This window comes from Oryctolagus cuniculus, chromosome 12 (genome assembly GCF_964237555.1).
Source record: "Oryctolagus cuniculus chromosome 12, mOryCun1.1, whole genome shotgun sequence".
Classification (NCBI taxonomy): Eukaryota; Metazoa; Chordata; class Mammalia; order Lagomorpha; family Leporidae; genus Oryctolagus; species Oryctolagus cuniculus.
The window spans coordinates 79,207,581-79,229,863 of NC_091443.1; the positions used below are offsets into that span (position 1 = coordinate 79,207,581).

A 22,283-nucleotide genomic window follows, 5' to 3' on the forward strand; every position below is an offset into this window, starting at 1 on the left:
AGTGGGAAGGTGAGAACTTTATAGTCAAAAGGTACCAAGTCCGGTGCCTTGGCTCACTTGGCTAATCCTCCACCTGCGGCGCTGGCACCCCGGGTTCTAGTCCCAGTTGGGGTGCCGGATTCTGTCCCGGTTGCTCCTCTTCCAGTCCAGCTCTCTGCTGTGGCCCGGGAAGGCCGTGGAGGATGGCCCAAGTCCTTGGGCCCTACACCCGCATGGGAGACCAGGAGAAGCACCTGGCTCCTGGCTTCAGATCAGCACAGCGTTGGCTGCAGTGCGCCGGCCTTAGCGGCCATTTGGGGGGTGAACCAACAGAAAGGAAGACCTTTCTCTCTGTCTCTCTCTCTCACTAAGTCTACCTGTCAAAAAAAGAAAAAAAAAGAAAAAAAAACGGTACCAAGCCTCAGATGGGATTAATAAATTCAATTTTTTATACAATTGCCAAGCATAGTGAATTAGGTAGTAATTGAGTATTGCCCATTTCAATATGGCTAGGACAATAAATTTTAACTAAAATGTTACATATTTGAAGTGAGATTTGTTAATTGCCTTGACTTAATCATTCCACACGGCACCATGGTGCCAGAATTCAAATGTCATAACACCACTTTGTACCCCACATATATTACCATAATTTAACCATATATAATAAAAAATAAAATAAAAACACAAAACAAAATATTAAGTGTTGACAGGATATCAAAAAAACTGGAATACTTATGCACTATTAGTTGGAATGCAAATAAAATAAAATAAAATAAAATGGTACAACCACCATGGAAAACATTGTGGTCATTTCTTTAAAAATGGAAACACTGGGGCTAGCATTGTGGCACAGCCAGTTAGGCCACTGCTTGCTAAGCCAGCATCACACATAGGAGGACTGGTTTGAGCCTTAGCTTCTCCACCTCCAGTCCAGCTTCCAGCTAATGTGCCTGGGAAGGCAGCAGAAGACAGTCCAAATACTCAGACCTCTGCCATATATATAAGAGCAGGATGGAGTTACTGGCTCCTGGCTTCAGCCTGGCCCAGACTGGATGTTATGGGCTTTTGGGGAATGAAAAGGCAGATGGAAAACCAATCAAAAAATTAATTAAAACTCTGTGTGTGTGTGTGTGTGTGTCCCTCCCTTTCAAAAAGAAAATAATAAATCTTCTAAAAAATAGAGAATTACCATATGATCCAGCAATTCTACTCTGGGTATATACCCCAAAAGAACTGAAAACAGGGTGCAAGAGATATTTATTCAGAGCAGCATGACTGACAACAAACAAAAGGTGGAAGCAATCAAATTGTCTATGAACCGTGACTGGAAGACAAAATGTGATATATACATACAACGGAATATTATTCAGCCTTAAAAAGGAAGAAAATTCTGACATGCGAAAACATGTATGAACCTCAAGTACATTATACTGACATAAGTTATTCACAAAAACACAATTACTACATGATTCCACTTACATAAAGCTCTTACAGCAGCTAAACTTGCAGAGTCGGGAGGCGGTTGGCTGGGGCTGTAGGGAGGAGAAGAGGGGGGTATTGTTCAGTGGGCTACCGGGTTTCAGTTCTGCAAGATGAAAGTGTTCTGCATAGGCACGGTGGGGATGGCTGCACAATGATGCACATGTACTAATGCCACTGAATGGTACTTCAAGATAGCAACGAAGTAGTATGCCTATTTTGCTATAACTTAATTTTCTATTTTCCTTTATGTGAAATGCAGAGAAAGAGAAGAAAGAAGAGTGTCACAGTAGCCAGGGCAGGACCAGGCTGGAGCCAGAACTCAATCCGGTTCTCTCACTTGGGTGACAGGCACTAGAGCACTTGAGCTGTCACCACTGCTTCCCAGGGGGTACATTAGCAGGGAATGAGAATCCAAGTGGAGCTAGGACTGGGACCCAAGCACCCCAATAAGAGATACAAGCATCCCAAAGGGTATCTTAATTGTTGTAGCAAACACCCAACCATATTTTGCAACTTTCTTACTGAGACGTTGAGCCTTACTCACCAGATAGTCCGATTCAGAGGGTCACAAACTCTGGAATTTCTATTTTGCATTAAAAACAAAGGTAAATTATTTGAGATTCATTAAGTAGGACAGAAAAAAATGAGAATGAAACATACATAGATAAAAATATCTGAGTAAACTTGATTGTTTTCTATTTCTACTGGACACAAAACTTTCCTGCTACTTTCAGTAAAATTTTTGTATTCTAGAAAATTCTGCTTGTACCACACAAGATACCAAAGCCTTCAGCAACACAGTTATAAATTCAGACAGAACAATTTTAACTTCCTCTCTGTTTTTCTTTATCTTTCTTTCTTTTTATTTTATTTTATTTTTTTGACAACTCCTTACATCTTGCCTTTCTCATATCTTGTTTGGAAAAAATAAAGCTTTAGGCCAGCGCCGCAGCTCACTAGGCTAATCCTCCACCTTGCGGTACTGACACACCGGGTTCTAGTCCCGGTCAGGACCCTGGATTCTGGCCTGGTTGCCCCTCTTCCAGGCCAGATCTCTGCTGTGGCCAGGGAGTGCAGTGGAGGATGGCCCAAAGTACTTGGGCCCTGCACCCATGGGAGACCAGGATAAGTACCTGGCTCCTGCCTTCGGATCAGCGCGGTGCGCTGGCTGCAGCACGCTGGCCACGGCGGCCATTGGAGGGTGAACCAACGGCAAAAGGAAGACCTTTCTCTCTGTCTCTCTCTCTCACTGTCCACTCTGCCTGTCAAAAAAATAAATAAATAAAGCTTTATGCCTTAAACTTTTTTTTAAGATTTATTGATTTGAAAGGCAGAGTGACAGAGAGAGGTCTTCCATCTGCTGGTTCATTCCCTAAATTGCCACAATGGCTGGGGATGGTCCAAGTTAAAGCCAGGAACCTAGAAATCCATCTAGATGTCCCATGTGGGTGGCAGGGGCCCTAGTACTTGGCCATCTTCTGCTCCCTTCCCAGGTGCATTAGCAGGGAGCTGGATTGGAAATGGAGCAGCAGGACTCCAAGCAGCACTCTGACCAGTGTCAAAGCTGCAGCGTTATCTACTGGGCCACAACACTGGCCCTCACCACAAACTATCTTGAGGCTTAACTCATGGGAAAAGATTCATAAATTATATCATTTCTTCAGGCTGTTTATACCTATAACTTGCTTTCTTCCAATAAGAGAAAATGTATTACCAATGGTCACATTTGCCTTGGCTTCTCTATTGTACCATGGCAATCTTTCAGCTTTCATGAACAAATGGTCATCTGGATACACGTTGCTATGTCAGAGATTTTACCAAAATATCATGGAAATGTGGTCCCAAACCCAAGGTGACAGAGAGTTGAATTCAGTCAGATTTGTGAATACTAAGTGGGGAGAAGAAAAGAGTTTAATGGTATTTTCTAATATATTTTTTAAATTATAGTCCTTTTACTTCCATTCAGAACACCTATCTACTAAGTAACTTGCACATAGAAGGTATTTATTAAGTATTTACTGAAGAATAAATATGGAGCATATGCAATCAGAAGCAGCACTATGATATATAGTCAGTGTCGCTCCCCGTCTTCGTGGAGGAACGACACAGGACCCTGCGCTGTTCTTTTGTCTGCTCGGCCCTCCCCGGGTTTGCTGCTGGTTCTTCCCGGGTTGGCTACTGTCCCTTCCACCTCCGTGGAAGGGCGGTTCCCCCTGGCCACATTCCCCACTTCCACAGGGGAGCGGCACACCGCCGGCCGGCTCTCTCGGGGGCTGCACAGGTGTTCCCCTTAGATGTTCCCCTTAGATGTTCCTGGTGCATGCCGTCTCTCTCCTCCTTTATAGTCCTCCTCTGCCAATCCCAACTCGGCTGCCCACACGCCGAGCATGCTGCTCTCCTCCAATCAGGAGCAAGTCCTACAGTTTATTGGTTGAACTGGAGGCAGCTGGGTAGAAGCTGCTTTCTTCTCTCCCAGCGCCATATTGTGGGAGAGCAGATGCATAGAATAAGTCTTAATTCCAGTAACTTAGTCCAGTCCGGTTTGCTCCCCACAGTCAGTCAACACCTCTTTAAAACACAAATAGGCAGTTAGAACACAGAAATCTCTAACAGTTCTAAATAAAATACCTGGAAGATGGAAGAAGAATGCTAGAAACATATCAGATTTCTCAGAAACCTGTTCCTGCTCCCCAGTTTGTATTATCTTCATGGAAAAAGGCCTCACTAAGTTGACCAGCAGGGTTCTTGGATTTCCTAACAAACAGGTGACATATTACCTATATAATCATTACCTTATGGGGAAAAAAAAAAAACAAGTTGAGTTTGGTGAGTTCCTATCTTGCTGTGTTCAGGTGAGAAATGTTTTTCGATGTAGGAAAGTCCAAGTCCTTGACTGACTCATGAGTCTATGATTGATAGAAAAAGCTATCCCTGGACTTTAATGGACGGCAATAGCTACTCCTAATTTAGCATTTAATTCTGCCTTGGCTACCAATGATCCAAGTCCTGCAGTTATATCTAACTTTAAAGGAGAATTATCTTATTGGTTTCAACTTTACATGCAAATTATCTTTCTTCATTGCTGCTTTACTGACCTCATTGCATGCACATCCAAAGTATTTTCAGGCCAACCAGGGTTGGATGCCCCATTCTTTGCCCCAGAAAGTGATTGTGAACCTAATCTTACCCTCTGTGAACTCAATCTTAGCATGTAATAGTAAAACTTAATATTTACCAGTTTTACCGTGTGCTATTAGCACTTCACAGCTAGCATCTAGCTCACTCCATTCGACAGCTCTGTGAGTAGGCACTATGGTTATTGCTAATTTAGAGACAAAGAAAAGAAGTCTCGGAGCAGTGAATTCAGGATACCTAAGGCAACTCCACCAAGAAGCTGATGAGCTCATATTTGAAACTCCGCCTGCTGAGCCCCTGACCCACTGAATATTGCCTCCTTGGTAATCAACTGAAGTTGTAAGGAAGCAGATAAACTTGTCTCATCATCCCCAAGCGCAGCGATAGAGAAGTGGGCCTAACAAGGATGTGGCACCAGCTCCCTTCCCCAAACAAGACATTAGCATTTCAGACAAGCAGAACATATCTAACAAGGATCTATGATTTCCAAATGCTTGATAAGACAGAGGCAGAATTTATTTGCATAATTTCCTTGCTCATTCATGTCCATGTTTTTGCAGAGAGATGAACATGCTAAGATGTAATTTAGTCTCATTGCAGATACTACACTTGCCAAGTTGAAAGCACACTGTACGAAGAGTCCTGTTATCTGTCTCCACTGGCCAGGCCTGAGCATGAAGGTCCACAATCACGTGTCCTTACTGTCCACAAACATCAAAGGATCCATTTTTTCTCATGCGGACTGCCTCAGTGTTTCTTTCATCAGAGCCACAGAACACATTAATTCTCAATTATGCTTACTCAGGGCTCCAATCTAGTCCTTACGTAGGCAAAACTATAATGGGAAGCCTAAGTAATTAGCTGCTCTGATATATTCAGGCTAAGGGGTTTATTTGTTTATTTAAAGAAACCTTGTGGGACTTATATCCAAATGGATCTGCAGGATTAATGAGAGTCTCCTGTTATCTTTCTAACAAGTCAGACTGGCCTCCCAGGAGCTGGGAAGCAACCCCAGGACCTGGAGCATCCTATGGATTGTTTACAAAATGTTGCTTAAGAATAATTACAATGACATAAAAAATCAACACTTTTATCTGCATATGATTATGGCACGTATTAGGGAAAGAACAAAAAGGTAGAAGTATTTTAGAGGCACAACATTAACAAGAAAAGCTTCCTCAGCATGAAAGTCAACTCAACAGCAACTTTAGTGCATAATTTCTCAACCTGCCTCATAAAACACAATTTCTCTAACTGCCTCATTATAGATACCCAGAATAATGTGAGCAACCACAAAGGGGCATTACTAGGAAAAAACAAGGTGTAATGATGCTGTCTTCACAGCTGAAGACTTCTCCTGGGTGCTGGAGTGCTGGCCGCCACCCTACAAACACCCTTTGTCATGGTGCACCATCTCAACCAGATCAGTGTGCATGCGCATGCAACGCAGGCCTTTTGGGGGAATAAGGACACCTTCTCTCCTCACTAGGAGGGACTACAACCCTGAAGGGCCATCAAAGCTCCCAGGGCAGTGCGCCAAAGCCTTCCTGGAGACAGCACTGAATTCAGCTTTCCTCAGCCCAGTCCTGCCTCCTTGCCTTCCACAGATGCCGATCTCAAGAGCACTCTTCAGTACGTGTTCCTCACGCTCTGTCTCGGAGTCTGCTTCTCAGGGAGTCCAAATTGCAATGCCAGGACAAACTCCCAGTTTCCAACATGTTATTAAAATTTATTACCTTACTTATGTATATGACTGTGTTTTCAACAATCATTTAATAATATGAAACTGTTTGGAAATTTCAAGATTATCTGCTACAGAGCTGCTTTCTTCTGGAAACAGGTCTGGTTGGTGTGCTGTAATAGGAAAACAATCAAGAATGAAAGGAGTACTTGAAATGGACTACCAAGATGTCAAATCCCCACACTCGAGAAATGTTAAGAGGCATTTGGGAACAGAACTAGAATTCCACAGGAGTGAGAGGTGAGAGGGGTTAGGAGGTTGCTGGTCCCAGTGGGATCCACATACAGCTTTTTATTAAGGCCTAGAACCAGCCAACTGACTTCCCCAAAGGGCTCAGTCAAAGGCAGGGCCCAGGGAAGAAAACTTAGTCTGACCATCACCTCCCTTCCTGCTCTTCTTAGTCTCCTCTGCTCTTAGTCTGAGTTCTCAGAAAATCTTTTTCCCTGAATCTTTTATTGGCCCGTGGGAACATACTGAGGGCCTCTTCAAGAGAAGGCAAAACCTTTCAACAAGAAAGCATGCATTGGAAAGTTGATGGGACAGTCTCAGAACCACGTCCAGAGGCAGAGGGGCAGGGTAGTCCGCCAGCATCCGACACCTTTAATAGTCTTAAACCACACCCTCTGACCGGGTTACTCATCCACTTCCCAGGAACTCCTTGCCAGTACATCTGCTTCACTGTTATTTGAATTTCAACTCTGGATTTAGCAATTATTTAACAGGTAATTACTGAGAACCCAGCAGGTGCCAGAGATATAGTTAACACAGACAAGGTCTCTGCCTTCTATTGGAGGGAGATAAAGAAATAAACACATCAATAGATATTATCATTTCAGATAAGAGGAGTTAAGAAGAGAAAGAGGCAAGGTTAAAATAAAGGATAACCGGGTTGGTGGCAGCTGTGTTAGCTGTGAGGGGTGAGGTCAGTGAGGACTTTTATGAAGAGATAACAAGAGGGAGGGCTGACACCCGTATGGGGACCATCAAGTGAAGTTTCAGGCAGAGGAACACTTGAGACAAAGGTTCTATTCCATAAACATCAGAAAGGTTATGCAGTGCCAGGCATGTGGCCTAGCAGTTAAGATGCCACATGGGAAGCCTGAATTGTAATATCAGAGAGCCTGAGCTCAAGTCCCAGTTCCACTTCGAATTCTAGCTTTCTGAGAATGCACACTGGGAGGCAGTAGTGATAACCCGAGTGCTTGGTTCTCTGCCACACATGCAGAAGACCCTGTTTGAGTTCTGGGATCCTGGCTTCAGACTGGCCCAACCCTGGTTATTGCAGACATTTTGGGGGAATAAACCATTGCATGAAAGATTTGTTCCTCTTAGGGGCTGGCGTTGTAGCCTAGTGGGTAAAGCTGCCAACTGCAACATCAGCATCCCATATGGGTGCCAGGTGAGTCCTGGTTGCTCCACTTCTGATCCAGCTCCTTGCTACAGTGCCTGGGAAAGCAGCAGCAGAGGGCCCAAGTGCATGAGCCCCTGCACTCACATGGGAGACCCAGAGGAAGCTCCTGGCTCCTGGTGTCAGCCTGGTACAGGCCCAGCTGTTGTACCCATTTGGGGAGTGAACCAGTGATGGAAAACCTCTCTCTCTGTAACTCTGATTTTCAAATAAATAAATATATCCTTTAAAAAATTTCTCTCTCTCTAATAAAATGGAAAATAAATAAGGTTGTATACCAAGAGTAAAGCCAACTAAGAAGAGAATGGGAGCAGGAGTGGAAAGACAAGCAGGAGGACAGATCACGAGGAACTGTAAAGGACAGAGGGAAAATTTTGGATTTTGTTCTAAATGGTAATAGGAAGCCACTAGAGAGTATTTTAAAGAGTTTCTTTTTTAGAGGAAAAAACATATGGTGTAAGTTTGTAAAAAATTCCTCCACATGCCGTGTAAAGAAAGGATGTAGGCCGGCGCCGCGGCTCACTAGGCTAGTCCTCCACCTTGCGGCGCTGGCACACCAGGTTCTAGTCCCGGTCGGGGCTCCGGATTCTGTCCCGGTTGCCCCTCTTCCAGGCCAGCTCTCTGCTGTGGCCAGGGAGTGCAGTGGAGGATGGCCCAAGTGCTTGGGCCCTGCACCCGCATGGGAGACCAGGAGAAGCACCTGGCTCCTGCCTTCAGATCAGCGTGGTGCGCCAGCCACAGCGCGCCAGCCCCGGCGGCCAATGGAGGGTGAACCAACGGCAAAGGAAGACCTTTCTCTCTGTCTCTCTCTCTCACTGTCCACTCTGCCTGTGGGGGGGGGGGGGGGGGAGAAAGGATGTAAGGAGTGGTGTGAGACAGGCAGGACAGGCAGCTTTGGCTGCAGAACAGGTAGGATGAGAATGGCAGGTAGAAGTCATGGGAAATGGCTGGGTCCAAAATATATTTTAGAATGAAACCAATAGGACTTGATGATGCACCGTATGAGGTGAATGACAAAGACAACTCAAAGATAATTCTCAAGTCGTTTTGCTGGCACAACTGAACAAATGATGATATCATCAGCCAGGATGGGGGACATTGGGCAGGAGTAGATTTGGAAGCCAGAAAAAAAAAAAAAGTGTTTGTGGCCGGCGCTGTGGCATAGCCGGTAAAGCCACTGCCTTCAGTGCTGGCATCCCATATGGGTGCCTGTTTGAGTCCCAGCTGCTCTACTTCCAATCCAGCTCCCTGCTGTGGCCTGGAAAAGCAGCAGAAGATGGCCAAAGTCTTTGGGCCCCTGCACCCACATGGAAGACCCGGAGGAAACTCCTGGCTCCTGGCTTCGGATCTGCCCAGCTCTGGCCATTACAACTATTTGGAGAGTGAACCAGCAGATGGAAGATCTCTCTCCGCCTTTGCCTCTCTGTAACTCTGCCTTTCAAATGAATGAATACATCTTTTTTAAAAAGTGTTGTATTTGTACCTGTTAAGTTTGAGATGTCTAAACCTTGAATAGGGAGTTGTACATATAAGACTACAGTTCAGACGGCTGGGGTTAGAAGTACAGATGTGCATATCAGGTAATAAAGAGGCTCTCAAAATTTACAGGACTAGGGGTAGAGCCAGAGAAAGGAAGAGATCAAACTCTGAGCTCAAAGGAACTTCAATATTCAGGGAAGTGGTTTCCAACATTGAATGCACATTGGAGTCAACAGGAGAGCTTTCAACTGACCCTGAACCTGCACTCATCCTTCAGGGATTCTGATTTAACTGGCCTGGGCGTCATTTTGAATATCAAGAGATTCTAATGTGCAACTAAGGTTGAGTACCACTGGTTTAAATACTGGAATCAGGAGGCTAAGCCAGAATGGCTAGAATGAAGGGGCTATGAGCCTGGTAAGAAGGAAGCCATGCTAACTGAGTCCTGGAAAATAAGAGGATGTTGTTCCAGGGATGAAACTGTCAACAGCGTTAAATGCAGATGAGAATTAACTAAAAGTGGAAAGAAAGGCAGGAAGGGTGTGGGTGAGCTAAACGTGAAAAGTTCTGATAGCTTGTGCGGATGTAGGCTTGCCTGTCATGGCTTACAAGAGAGCCGAAAGTGAAGCAGTAGACAGTTGTTGTCTCCTGTATTCCTTCTGCCTAGGCCAGGACCACCTAAGTCCTGGGCTATTATCCAACATCTCTGGCTGCCCCTACTCCAGAGTCTTGATACTCCTAATGCCAGTCAACATCTAGTCCACGAACTTGTTTAATACGTACCGAGCACATATGCATGCTAGGTATTGTCACGCAGTGGAGATACAAAACCAAAGAAGATACACTTCTTGCTCTCAAATTTTCGGTTCATTGAGGAGAAGGACCACATATAATTAATTACAATAAAAAAGCAATCTTGATTCTATATCCAAAGTATCAATCTACTTTCCATTTTTATTTCCACTAGCCCTAGTTTATTCCTGGAAAATGAATAATAATGTCCTAATCAGTCTCCCTTTACACAGTCCCTCCCTTCTCGTTAATTTAGCTTAAAGAGTTGCTGCCAAATTCTTCTTCCTAAAACATAACTTTGCTCCCATGATTTATTCATTGAAGAGATATTGAGCACCTGCTAAGGATAAAGAAATCCAAGGTCTTCCCTCCTTTAATGGAGGGTTAGTTGCTGGTTGAAACATCCTAAACAGATAACCTCTTTTAGAAGGAAACTTGGCAGTGACCTAGGTCATGCATGAATCCATTTTATGAGTCTAAATCAATAGCTGAATAAAGCATATCCAGTCTGCACATAAAATCTCTAATGTTGAAGGATTCACTTAAAAAAACGCACGTACAAGATGTTGGAAATCTAAGCCCTTTCCTCAGTAGTGCTTCCTGTTTAACAGTCAGGAATGCCTTGGCTGGCATTCAAGGCCTCCAGTACCTTGACCCTAAAGCACTCCTATCTTAACTTCACATTCCCTTCCATGTGCTGTGACAGCACTAAACTTTACCCTTGTTCCCATATAATCAAATCCTTTACATTCTTCAAGGTTAAGATCAAGTACCACTGTCACCATAAAATCACTGATTCTCTCCAGCTATTACCTCTCACTTGGGATCCTTTTGAATTTCCACCTCTGGTGATGGGTGATCATGTCCCCTTTTTCGCACCTCACTGAAAGGTGGGCCACGGCCTCAGCATTTGGACATCTGTCTCCTCCAGGTGTTCCCAATGTGACTTGAAGTTTAACTAGATATCTATGATAAGAATAGAGCTGCTGCGGCTGGCATTGTGGCACAGGTTAAGCCACTGCCTACAATGCCAGAACTCCGTAACAGAGTGCTGGTTTGAGTTCTGGCTACTTTGCTTCTGATCCAGCTCCCTGCTGATGTGCCTGGTGAAGTGGTGGAGGAGGGCCCAAATTCTTAGGCCACTTTCACTCATGTCGGAGGTATGGATGGGGTTCTGGGCTCCTGGCTTCAGCCTGGACCAACCCCAGTTACTATGGCTATTTGGGGAATGAACTAGTAGATGGAAGCTTGCTCTCTCTCCCTCTGTATTTGTGTGTGTGTGTGTATGTGGGTGTGTGACTCTGCCTTTAAAATAAAGAAATAAATCTTAAAAAAAAAAAAAGAGCATCAATTCTCTGGATCTGCTTCCTATTTCGTGAACAGACAAAGCCATGTTAACATTCTTAACTATTTCTAGTATTTGAATTCCCCAAGTATTGGATTCCATTGTGTACCTGACACTACGTGTTTCCCATTTTTTTTTTTTTAAGATTTATTTATTTATTTGAAAGTCAGAGTCACACAGAGAGAGGAGAGGCAGAGAGAGAGAGAGAGAATGTCTTCCATCCGCTGGTTCACTCCCCAATTGGCCACAGCAGCTGGAGCTGTGCTGATCCATAGCCAGGAGCCAGGAGCATCCTCTGGGTCTCCCACATGGGTGCAGAGGCCCAAGGACCTGGGCCATCTTTTACTGCTTTCCCAGGACACAGGAGAGAGCTGGATCGAAAGTGGAGCAGCCGGGGACATGAACCAGCGCACATATGGGATGCTGGCGCTTCAGGCCAGGGTGTTAACCCGCTGCGCCACAGCACCGGCCCCTCCCATTTCAAAGATACATTTGTGATTGGGTGCGTGTGCTGGCACGGGGTGGGTGGGGTGGGGAAAGACAAGAGGCAATGTGTTTATCAAATGAAACTAACGAAACAGTAGTCACAAGTAACAGAAAATAACAAAGCTGTCCACAGAGGGAAGAGATGCTGTGGTCATGGGAGACAGGAGCTGTGGCCTAGCAGGTAAAGCCACCTCCTACAGTGCTGGCATCCCAAATGAGTGCTGGTTCAAGTCTTGGCTGCTCCACTTCCAATCCCGCTCTCTGCTATGGCCTGGGAAAGCAGTAGAAGATGGCCCAAGTCCTTGGATCCCTGCACCCACATGGGATACCTGGAAGAAGCTCCTGATTCCTGGCTTTGGATCGGTGCAGCTCTGGCCATTGCAGCCATCTAGGGAGTGAACCAGTGGATGGAAGAACCCCCTCCCCACCGCCCTGGCCTCTGCCTCTTTAACTCTGCCTTTCAAATAAGTAAATAAATAAATATTTAAGGAAAAAAAGTCACCAAGGAGTTGCAGTGGGCTTAGAATTCTCATTCAATACTTCGCAAACCCAGGGCATGGAACCAAGGCTGAGCCAGGAACACTAGAGGGAGCCACGCTCTGCAATCAGAAGAGACTCTTGGGCTCTACCAGCCAAGGATGCAGATTCTAAAACATCTGCTTAGCAGGTTGAAAAGGAATACATCATACAGTCAACTACTTCCATTGGGAAATTTCTAAAATGCAAACTATTCTGCATGTATTTTGTGTTTTTATGGTGTTAAGCCTCTTTTGAGCAGATAAATATTAAGCACTCAATGTCCGTGCATTTCATGTCATTTTGTCAGTATCTCCTGAATCTTAACTCAGAGCTGATCTGGGACATTTAACAACCCCTTACGAGGCTGGAAGGAGACGGAAGGAGAGAAGGATCACGTAGGAGCTGTTCTATGCACTTACCCCTACCCACTGGCCTGCAACCACCACAGCTCTGGGCTCTGCCCTGTCAGGCTCCCTATACTTTCCAAAACCAAGCTTCTGGGACTGATCACCACACAGACGTCACCCTCTAGCCTTTTCACTGGGTCCAAATCCACAGAAAGCTGTAAGTAAGCAGTGTTTGAAAGCACCTGATAGAACAGGCATTTGACACAGGGATGAAGAGGTGCTTAGGAGGCCTGCATCCCATTCCAGATTGGACGTCGGTCCTGGCTTCACTAATTCCAGCTTCCTTCTAATGTGTGGGCGAGGAGGCAGCAGCAGATGATGGCTCAAGTACTTGGTTCCTTGCTCCCCACATGGGAGACTCAGATTGAATTCCAGACTCTTAGCTTGGGCGCTGGCTGTTGTGTGCATTTGGAGGATCGATGCAACACACAGGAGATAGCTAGCTCTCTCTCTCTCCGCCTTTCAAATAAATGCAATTTAAAAATCTCAAAAATGTTTTTCAGTTCCAGGGGTTGTGGGGCAGCAGTGTGTGCTGAGGCTGGCCAGCATTGCCAGCCCTGCACCTGGCTCTGGGTCTGGATGAGATTGAAGCTTCTATCCACAGTCACCAGCCTAACATTGGACAATGAAAGTAAGTTGAGTAAAGCCCTGACTTACAGTCCCATCTCAAAGAGTGTGTCATTAAATAATGTGAATTATACATGTACTAAGGGATTAGAGCTGATCACACACATTACTGCCATGTATACATGTTTACATGTATGACAACTTGGCATCCAGGGACTTAAGAAAGCAAAGATGAGAGGGCCCCATAAATCCGAGGCAAAAGGGAGAAGAGGAAGCGCTCAGAGGAAGGTGCTCCAGGGTGCCTGGCACGGAGGGCAGCCGATCACTCCCTACCCCCAGAGCCACCAGACAGGGACTAAGGGATCCAAGGGCTCCTGGACCCTCAGTAGCTGCTGCAGCCTGCAGGGCAGAGTACAGTACACCAGAGGTACAAGATGGTCCCTGTCCAGCCGAGGTCCACTTGCTGCGGCTGTCCCCCAGCCTCCAGGGAGAGACTACCCAAGTCTGGAAGGAGACATGGAGAGCAAAGTGTGCAGGCAGGCTTCTAAGTCGAGGTAGAGAGAGGGGTGCACTACCCAGCATGCCTTGGTACCTCCCCCACCTCCATGCTGCAGTCCTGACATCACGATGTTTTCCGTCGGTCCAAAGGGAATAAGCAAAAGTAGGCCAAAGCCAGTAGAGGAGGAGAGTCAGGTGAGCAGAAGGGAGAACGGGATGGCGTGCGACAGATCCTAGGGCCAAGGGAAGAGACCGTGAGTGTCCTGGCGTAGGACAAGGAGCCTTCTGTGCAGGTAGCTGGGCAGTGCGGTGAGAAGCGGGAGGAGGGAGAGGGCTGAGTGCAGAGTGGGGCCTCCCTCCCTGCCAAGCGCAATCCCTAGAGGCAGAGTATGGGCTGAGACGGGGAGAGAAACCTCCAAGGCCACGGAGTAGACCCTGCTCGAACCAGGGCCGGGCGGTACCGTGAGCAGGAGCCGCAGGTGCGCCTCGCACGAGCACGTGGCGGGACTGGCAAGACAGCAGCCCAGCTGTACCAAAGGCGAGCGGACAGGAAGCTTCCCTTGCGGGGAAGGGTAGCAAGGCCCGGGGAAACAAGAGATAGAACCGCTGTCTTTGGGGTGAGGTGAGGGACGACGAGGGCGAGAGCAGCTCCGAGCCCTGCGAATGGACGCTTCCCCTGGCAGGAGGCTCCGTGCCTCAGTCCACTCTGCTACTGTAATAGAATGCCTGAGAATGGGTAATTTTTAAAGAAATCGAGAAGTTTTGTCTCACCGTTCTGGAGGCGGGGAAGTCCAAGAGGCCTGTGGCCTGGGCCTTCCTGCTGTTGTGCGGAAGAGCAGAGAGGGCGAGCGAGTCGGCAGGGCCGGGTCCTCGGTTGGCGGCCCACGCCCTCCCCTGAAGGGTAGAGTGGGGTTGGGGAGAGGAAATCCCCACACGAGGACTTTGGGGGACACCTTCAAACCGTGGCACTCAGCGTCCCAGTTGTCACGCGTGCTGTGGTCTGACCGCGAGCTGAACTTGAAGCCGAGGTGCGTTCACACTCCTCTGTGCCTCCCCTGTTCCCGCAAAGCCCTCAAGATGGCGTTCACAATGGCAAAGGAAGACCTTACTCTCTGTCTCGCTCTCTCACTGTCCACTCTGCCTGTCAAAAAAAAAAAAAAAAAAAAAAAAAGATGGCGTTCTGGTGCTCCGGGCCCCTCAGCTGACAGCGGTCCTGCCTCACCGAGCGCCCTCGGGCTTCACTTTTACCTTCTTTCTGGGGCTCCAGGCTCGGTGACTGACACATAGGTCCTCCCCCAGGCCTCACTGAGACCTGTGTTCATCTCCTGGACACCTCCACTTCTCCAAAAGTCACCGGGCACAGTGACTTGAACTGCTTTAAACATTATTTCTTTGAAAGGCAGCGAGACAGAGGGAGAGAGAGATAGAGATCTCATATTCACTACCTTAGTCCCTAACTATCTGCAACAGCTGGGGCTGGGCCGGGCTGAAGCCAGGAGCCAGAGACTCCACCCAGGTCTCCCATGGGGTGACAGGAACCCACGCACCGCCTCCCATAGTGTGCATTAGCAGGGAGCTGGCTCCCACGCGGAGGCCGGACTTGATCCCAGGCACTCCAATATGGGATACAGGCATCCCAAGAGCCATCTCAACCACTGAGTTAAATGGCCTCCCCTGAGTGGAACTTTTCATTAGACCCTTGTGGAATGAATACAGAAGCAATTCTCTGGACTTGCTCCCTATTCTGTTAAAGGAGGAAGCTATTAAGTGTTTCCACAAAACTTTTTATTTTTTTATTTAAACACTTCAAAATTTTTGACACATAAAATTGCACTCGTTTTTAAGGTACCGTGTGATATTTTGATGCACATGCATGTTGTGTAATATTCAAAATAGGATAGACATCTCTCTCTTCTCAAACATGTATCACTTTTATGGTGAAAATATTAAAAAGCCTTTCTTCTAGCTTGTTTGAAATATACCTATAAGCACTCTACTGGGCAACAAACTGCTTTGTCCCATCTAACTGTAACTTTTTTGTTGTTGTTTGTTTGTTTTGTTTTTGACAGGCAGAGTGGACAGTGAGAGAGAGAGACAGAGAGAAAAGTCTTCCTTTGCCGCTGGTTCACCCTCCAATGGCCGCCACGGCTGGCGCACCGTGCCGATCTGAAGGCAGGAGCCAGGTGCTTCTCCTGGTCTCCCATGGGGTGCAGGGCCCAAGCACTTGGGCCATCCTCCACTGCCTTCCCGGGCCACAGCAGAGAGCTGGCCTGGAATAGGGGCAACCGGGACAGAATCTGGCACCCCGACCGGGACTAGAACCCGGTGTGCCGGCGCCGCAGGCAGAGGATTAGCCTAGTGAGCCGCGGCGCCAGCCTGTAACTTAGTATCTGTTGATAAACATATCCCCAGTACTGCCTGCCCCAGAACTCCTTGCTGATTCTTGCATTTAGATTTAAGTATCAGATCCCTGCTATATTTATAACACTAGTTCTAAATGCAAGGCGAATGTCCGATCCTGTGCTTTTATGATTTCAAAGACATGAAACACACAAGTGTGATCTTGCTGCTGTAACACGAAATACAAAGAACAATTAGTTCATGAGACTGCGTAGACCAAAATGCTCAATTGTGCACTGTGAAGAGGAGCTGGGAAGAGGGCGAGGGGCTGTGGTACAGGGAGGCAGAAGAGAGGCAAGAGGAGGCGTCGCGGTTGGACAGAGCTCATGGCTGGGTGGACCGCGCGCGTTGGCAGCCCCACAGAGGTTGCTGCTGTGGACCTTGACGCTCTGCCCGTGGGGCCCTCGGCACTGCGAAAACGCAGGGCAAGTCAGGCGCCCAGGGCGGCCCCTGGCAGAACAGACAGCATCTGCCCGGGCCGTGCTGTCTTCTTTTTCATTGTCAGGCCTCCCAGGCGGAAGTTGCAGTAAAATTGCTGAGAAGTCTGCACCATCAGGACGCTACAGAATGCCTGCTCCCACCTTGAGAAAACTGGGATTGGGCGGCTGAAGTTTTCCTTGACTTAATCTCCTTAGCTAAGTGGGAGTGAGCTGTCTTCCATTGCTTTCCACATGTCCAACACGGATCTTGCTCATCCAGGGTGGAAGTTTCTGACTTCTTAAGGGGGCTGCCCATACTTTTTAAAGTGGCCATGACATTTGGGGTGTCTCACATGGTTCCCATCATCCAGCTCTGGTGAAAGTGACCGCAGCACTCAGCTGGTGGTCATAGGAACTTCATTATCCTCAGCTCAGCGACTCCAGATGCCTCTAAACTTCCCCGCCTGAAATACCAGCCTTCAGTTCTCTGGACTCTGATTCTTGCCGGCCTCAATGTGTAGGAAGGAGTGTCATGGAGCCTTGGAGGGTAAATTCGCTTCTTTACTGCTCAACAATGAGATGGGGTAGGAACACCATGTCCAGAATCTAGTCTCAAGCCCCAGTGTTACCTCTCAACCAAATGGAACAATTGCTCTGGGATAACAGCAAGGTGTGGGAGTCCAACAAATGCATACCCAGAACTCAGCACACAGGCTGCCACTGTAGCTGTGGCATGCTTTATGGCTTCCCAAGGAGCTGCACTGTCTCCCACCACAGCCACCACTTTTCCTCCCCATTTATGTCCCTAGCATAGAGGCCAGCACACAGAAGTCATCCTATAAAGGATACTTCATCACCATGGAGACACTTGGCAGGGGAATGGCACTTGCTAACACGGCCTTAAAGGTGTGGTGTGATACAATGATACAAATAAATATTCCCTATCTGATTTCACAAAAAAAATGGAAACCCCATCTTTGGGAAAAGAATGGTCTCCACTGCAGTGCCCACGCCAGTGATCTGCTTATCGCATTTTGTTGAGCCAGCGTGGGGCGAGTAGCTCTCTGGAATCTATTTACCTTAAGGAGCTCAGTCACAGCCCGCTTATCAGGATGAAGGATGCTCTCGGGAGAGAGCAGCCAGCAGGTCAGGCAGAGCTCGGATGACAGTCTGCCCTGTGGAGATTGACTTTAATGAAGCACAGAATAAACAGGAAGATTAAGAGGGTGCAAAAATCAGTGACAAGTTCTGAGTTCTCCTCTCAGTTGGAAATGAAAGGCGCTGTGTACAGCTGAGGGCTGTGTCTGGGCTATCGATGGCGGCATCTGTTTTGTCACTAATGATCCCGTGCCATCCATATCAGCCTCTGTGTGCAGAAAGAAAAGTTTTCTCTTAATTTACAGACCCACATCTGTGCATTTCGTTTAAATCTATCGACCAGGCGATTTCCTTTAAAGTGATTAGAAAGGTTGGATTTATTAAAAGCGCTCAGAAAAGATGTAATAGACTAAAGTGTTACCTTGCCAAACAGAGATTAAATAATTTTAATGTTGCTCCTATATCCAATTCCTCTACTTTGGGCTGAGAAATCACGTTTACGCAGCTCTGCATGACAGCAAAGTAGAATCAGTCCAGCAGGGACAGCTCACCTTATAGAAGGGCCAAGTCCCCACAATAAAACAGAATGAAAGTCTAGTCCTCTTCATAAAACATTGCCATTTGCACAAGAGCTTAATGGCATTCAGACATTTCAGTGTGTATTCTTCGAATTCCTCATTGCATTTGTGATTTCTATTTGTTTTTCAATAAGTAGAAAAAACCTAGGTACAAAACAGCCAGAGGGCAACAGCCATAATTCACACCCTTTTTTATTTTTTTATTTATTTATTTTTTTTGGAGATGACAGTTTCAATTGGGGGATTCAAATGGAGATATTTTCTTATTTCGTTGTTGTGTTGTTTTTGAAAAATATAGATCTTGCTAATTGTGGGAGTAAAGCATGCATCTGATATAGCATATTCCTTATTCTTTAACCTAACAGTGAGAATGAATGTATATGTCTGTGTGCGTCTGGGTGTAAGTGTATGCGTGTATCAAGGAGAATGTGATCTTGTTAATAGTATTGCAGCGTTTATACCAGTAGATGGCACTCTGATTCAAACTGACATTCCCCGCTCCCCATTGTCCCCGGTAAGGTTTCCTCAGTGGTAACTATAAGCAGGGTGCTGTACTAATCTGCTGGATGTACCCAAGTGAAAATGAGCGGTGACACAAAAGGAACTCAAAACAGTATTTGCCAACCCTTTTAGCGAAGCTGATTGTATGCATGGATGGAGGACACAGTCACCTGGAGTGATCAGAATGCCTGGAATCAGAAGGGATGAGCTGAGAGCTCCTTGAAGGAAGTAGACTTTGGAATGGAATGGAAGGACAACGGTCCGCAAGCAGCAGAAGTTCCAGATAGAAGTGGCCTAGACAGAGATTTTGAGACCCTAGAGAGATATGTATGAGGAAAATGAAACAACTTGGGTCTGTGTTGACAAAGTCTTCTGAGATAGGGTTAGCGTCAACAGCTAACCTGCATATAACAAGGAAGAAAACAGAAACACCAGCTTTGCAAAAATAAGCAAACAAAACATGGTTAGCAAAGTTACACTTTCATCTAATTTTTGCTTTAGATTATTTACCATAGTAGATAAAATTCAAATCAGCCAATGGAGTCAATACTTTAAATTTTAGTCTATATATTTTAAATTTTAGGTCTATATAAATTTAAGTACACTTACCTTTATAGTTTACATTACACTATTGTAAATATGGTTCAACACATACTAGTTAAATGTAAAACTGAGTTTTCTACCTAACTCTGAAACATGTGTCTGTTCAGCCCTTCCAAAAAGCCATCAGTTAGACTTTAATTTTTTTTTTGCTGTCTTAATAAATAAGTTCCTAGCCTTCTGATTGTCTCCTCCCACAAATGTTGTATATTGTTTATTCATTGTGCCTATGTTTAGAATAACCGAAGAGTCACACAAAGAGAAATCGGTGATTAGGATTTAGCTTGTGTTTATTTTTAGAGCTTTGGAGGCAATGAAGGAGTCTTAATTGGCATTGTACTTTCTAATGCAAATACAAAGTTAGAGCAGGAGGGAGGTGTTTTAAATAATTGAGCAGAAACTGCACCAAGTGAACAGTTAGTGAAATCTCTTTAAAGGTCTCAAGTACAGTGAAGCATTAATGGGAACCTCACTGCTAAATCTACAGAAAGTGTTTTCCATTCACCATATGTTACTAGGACTATCATTAAAATAGCAATTTATTATGAGGATGAGTCTTTAAAATGCTGTGCTGAGGCCCTGGGTTCTGGAACCACTGCCTAGGTCAGCACTTTGTTGTGCTTTTAAGCATTAATGTGCCTTGGGTGAGAAAAAAGAGAATGAGGTTCATTAATTCTTGAAGAGCCTTAAACACAGAAATTCTTCACTAATTTTTTCTCTAAGGAGGAAAAACATCCTCAAACAAAGAGATTAGATATGTGGTTGGCCAGTTCTCAAGGATAACATCTCCCTTTGAATTTCTTTTTTTCTTTTTTTTTTTTTTTTTTTTTTTGACAGGCAGAGTGGACAGTGAGAGAGAGAGACAGAGAGAAAGGTCTTCCTTTTGCCATTGGTTCACCCTCCAATGGCCACCATGGCTGGTGCGCTGCAGCCGGCGCACCGCGCTGATCTGAAGGCAGGAGCCAGGTGCTTCTCCTGGTCTCCCATGGGGTGCAGGGCCCAAGCACTTGGGCCATCCTCCACTGCCTTCCCAGGCCACAGCAGAGAGCTGGCCTGGAAGAGGGGCAACCGGGAAAGAATCTGGCGCCCCAACTGGGACTAGAACCCGGTGTGCCAGCGCTGCGGCTCAATAGGCTAATCCTCCACCTAGCGGCGCCAGCACACGGGGTTCTAGTCCCAGTCGGGGCACCAGATTCTTTCCCCTTTGAATTTCAATGAGTGTTCCCCAATAACTGTCACAGGGACAGGGCTCTGTGGTCTACTAAAGGGAGAGGTTTTATGGGGTCCTCATTCTGACTGAGAGAACCCTACTGTGAGATGATGTAAGAGGGGTGTCTGGTAGGAAAGAGTAAAGGCAATGACAAGGCCATGACCCCAAGCCTCGTCGGCCCACTGCTCTCTTCAGCTCAGCCATTCTGTTAGTACTGCCGCCATCGCCAGGTTGCAGGCCCTGACGCTTGCAGAGAGTCCATAGGCCACATACCTGGACTGTGAAAATGCATGTGCTGTTAAAGTAAGTGGCTGTGATTGTAGAAGGGATAGGGCTGAATTTAGTTGTGTGAATGGCGACAGATGAATCCAGAAAGACAGAAGAAAAGAGTCACTTTAAAAAGGCCTTGGACATCAAGGATTTGGGTCTTTTAGAAGGTCTGGGATTGAAGCCACACATACATACTCATTCTGAGCCCCAGTAGTTTTATTATGTGTTTGTCTAAGCAGTTGCAACTTAAAATTTTTATTTCCAACCATAACCCATGAAAAGAATTGTATAGCCCCTAAAATATTCATGTTATTGCTGCAGCATGTTCATGCTAGAATTTGAGGTTTTGCCTTCAGCTATACCTTAGCATAAAAGAAATCATACTAAAAATAATTGGCATAAAGCCATCAACTTGCTCATTTGCTCCCTTTCACTGTAAGACAATAAAGGAATTAGATGATGTCTCATTTGGCTTTATACATTTGCATACTTAAATGTTTGGATACTTCCCTGCTAAGTAAATTGGGCCTGATCACACAGACTAGTAATGGTTGAATATCTACCTAAAATTTCCAAATGTAGTAATTCTTTCTAGCTGTGGATTATTAGGAATTTTCTTACTATTATACAATATCAAAGATGTATTATTGAATGAATGAAGCAGGTTAACCCTGATGTATACTATTATGAAAGAAGTTATATACATGTTATATATTTTTTCTAAAAACATACCATAGTAAAAAACACACAAGTAAAAATCAATGTCACCATACAGTGATTAAAAATCAAGTTTAACATTTAGTAGCCAAAATACAGTGGCCCTGAACAGCTCTTCTGCTTGAGTATATGGCTTTATACAAAATCTACTTCCTAAAATACTACTAAGAGTCCTAAGAGTGCACATATGCATTAAAAATATTAATCTTAGGTCCAAACAACCCATTCATTCATAACATTTGTCTACATTTCTGGTAAATTTGAAATTAGTTCACACAAAAATCAAACACTATGAAAAGCAAGTAGTACCCATTCAAATGCCTCCTACCAGCCATGACCCAGAGCTATCTTGTTTTGTCCAGGTGACAGCAGATTGGAGGTGGTAGCAAAGCATTCCCTTTCTGTTGCCCCATGACCATTACGTCCCAAAGCCAAGCTGTTTGCTACCCAAATGTTTCAGTTCATGACAAGTACACACATACTCACTCACTCTTATATCCACATTCACAGAAATTTTATCCAGGTTATACACCATCCATAGGGCCTCAGCTGGAACAACTTCCTTTAATTTCATCATGAGGAGCCACTGAGCCAAGCGTCTTTCACTTCCTTCCTTCCTTCTCCACTTCCCTTCTTCTCACAGCAACTA

The 22,283-nt window shown here is 45.6% G+C and overlaps 1 protein-coding gene across 3 annotated transcripts in view; it reads right to left on the bottom strand.

Annotated features, from left to right (window-relative positions):
• MNS1 (meiosis specific nuclear structural 1) overlaps window positions 1-22,283 on the bottom strand; it is a 229,406-nt gene that overhangs the window by 90,457 nt on the left and 116,666 nt on the right. For all 3 annotated transcript variants that reach the window (XM_070054243.1, XM_070054244.1, XM_070054242.1), the window contains one exon: window positions 22,125-22,280. In XM_070054243.1, the coding sequence (XP_069910344.1) occupies window positions 22,125-22,211 (87 nt within the window). In that variant the 5' untranslated portion in view covers window positions 22,212-22,280. The remainder of the gene's footprint in view (window positions 1-22,124; window positions 22,281-22,283) is intronic.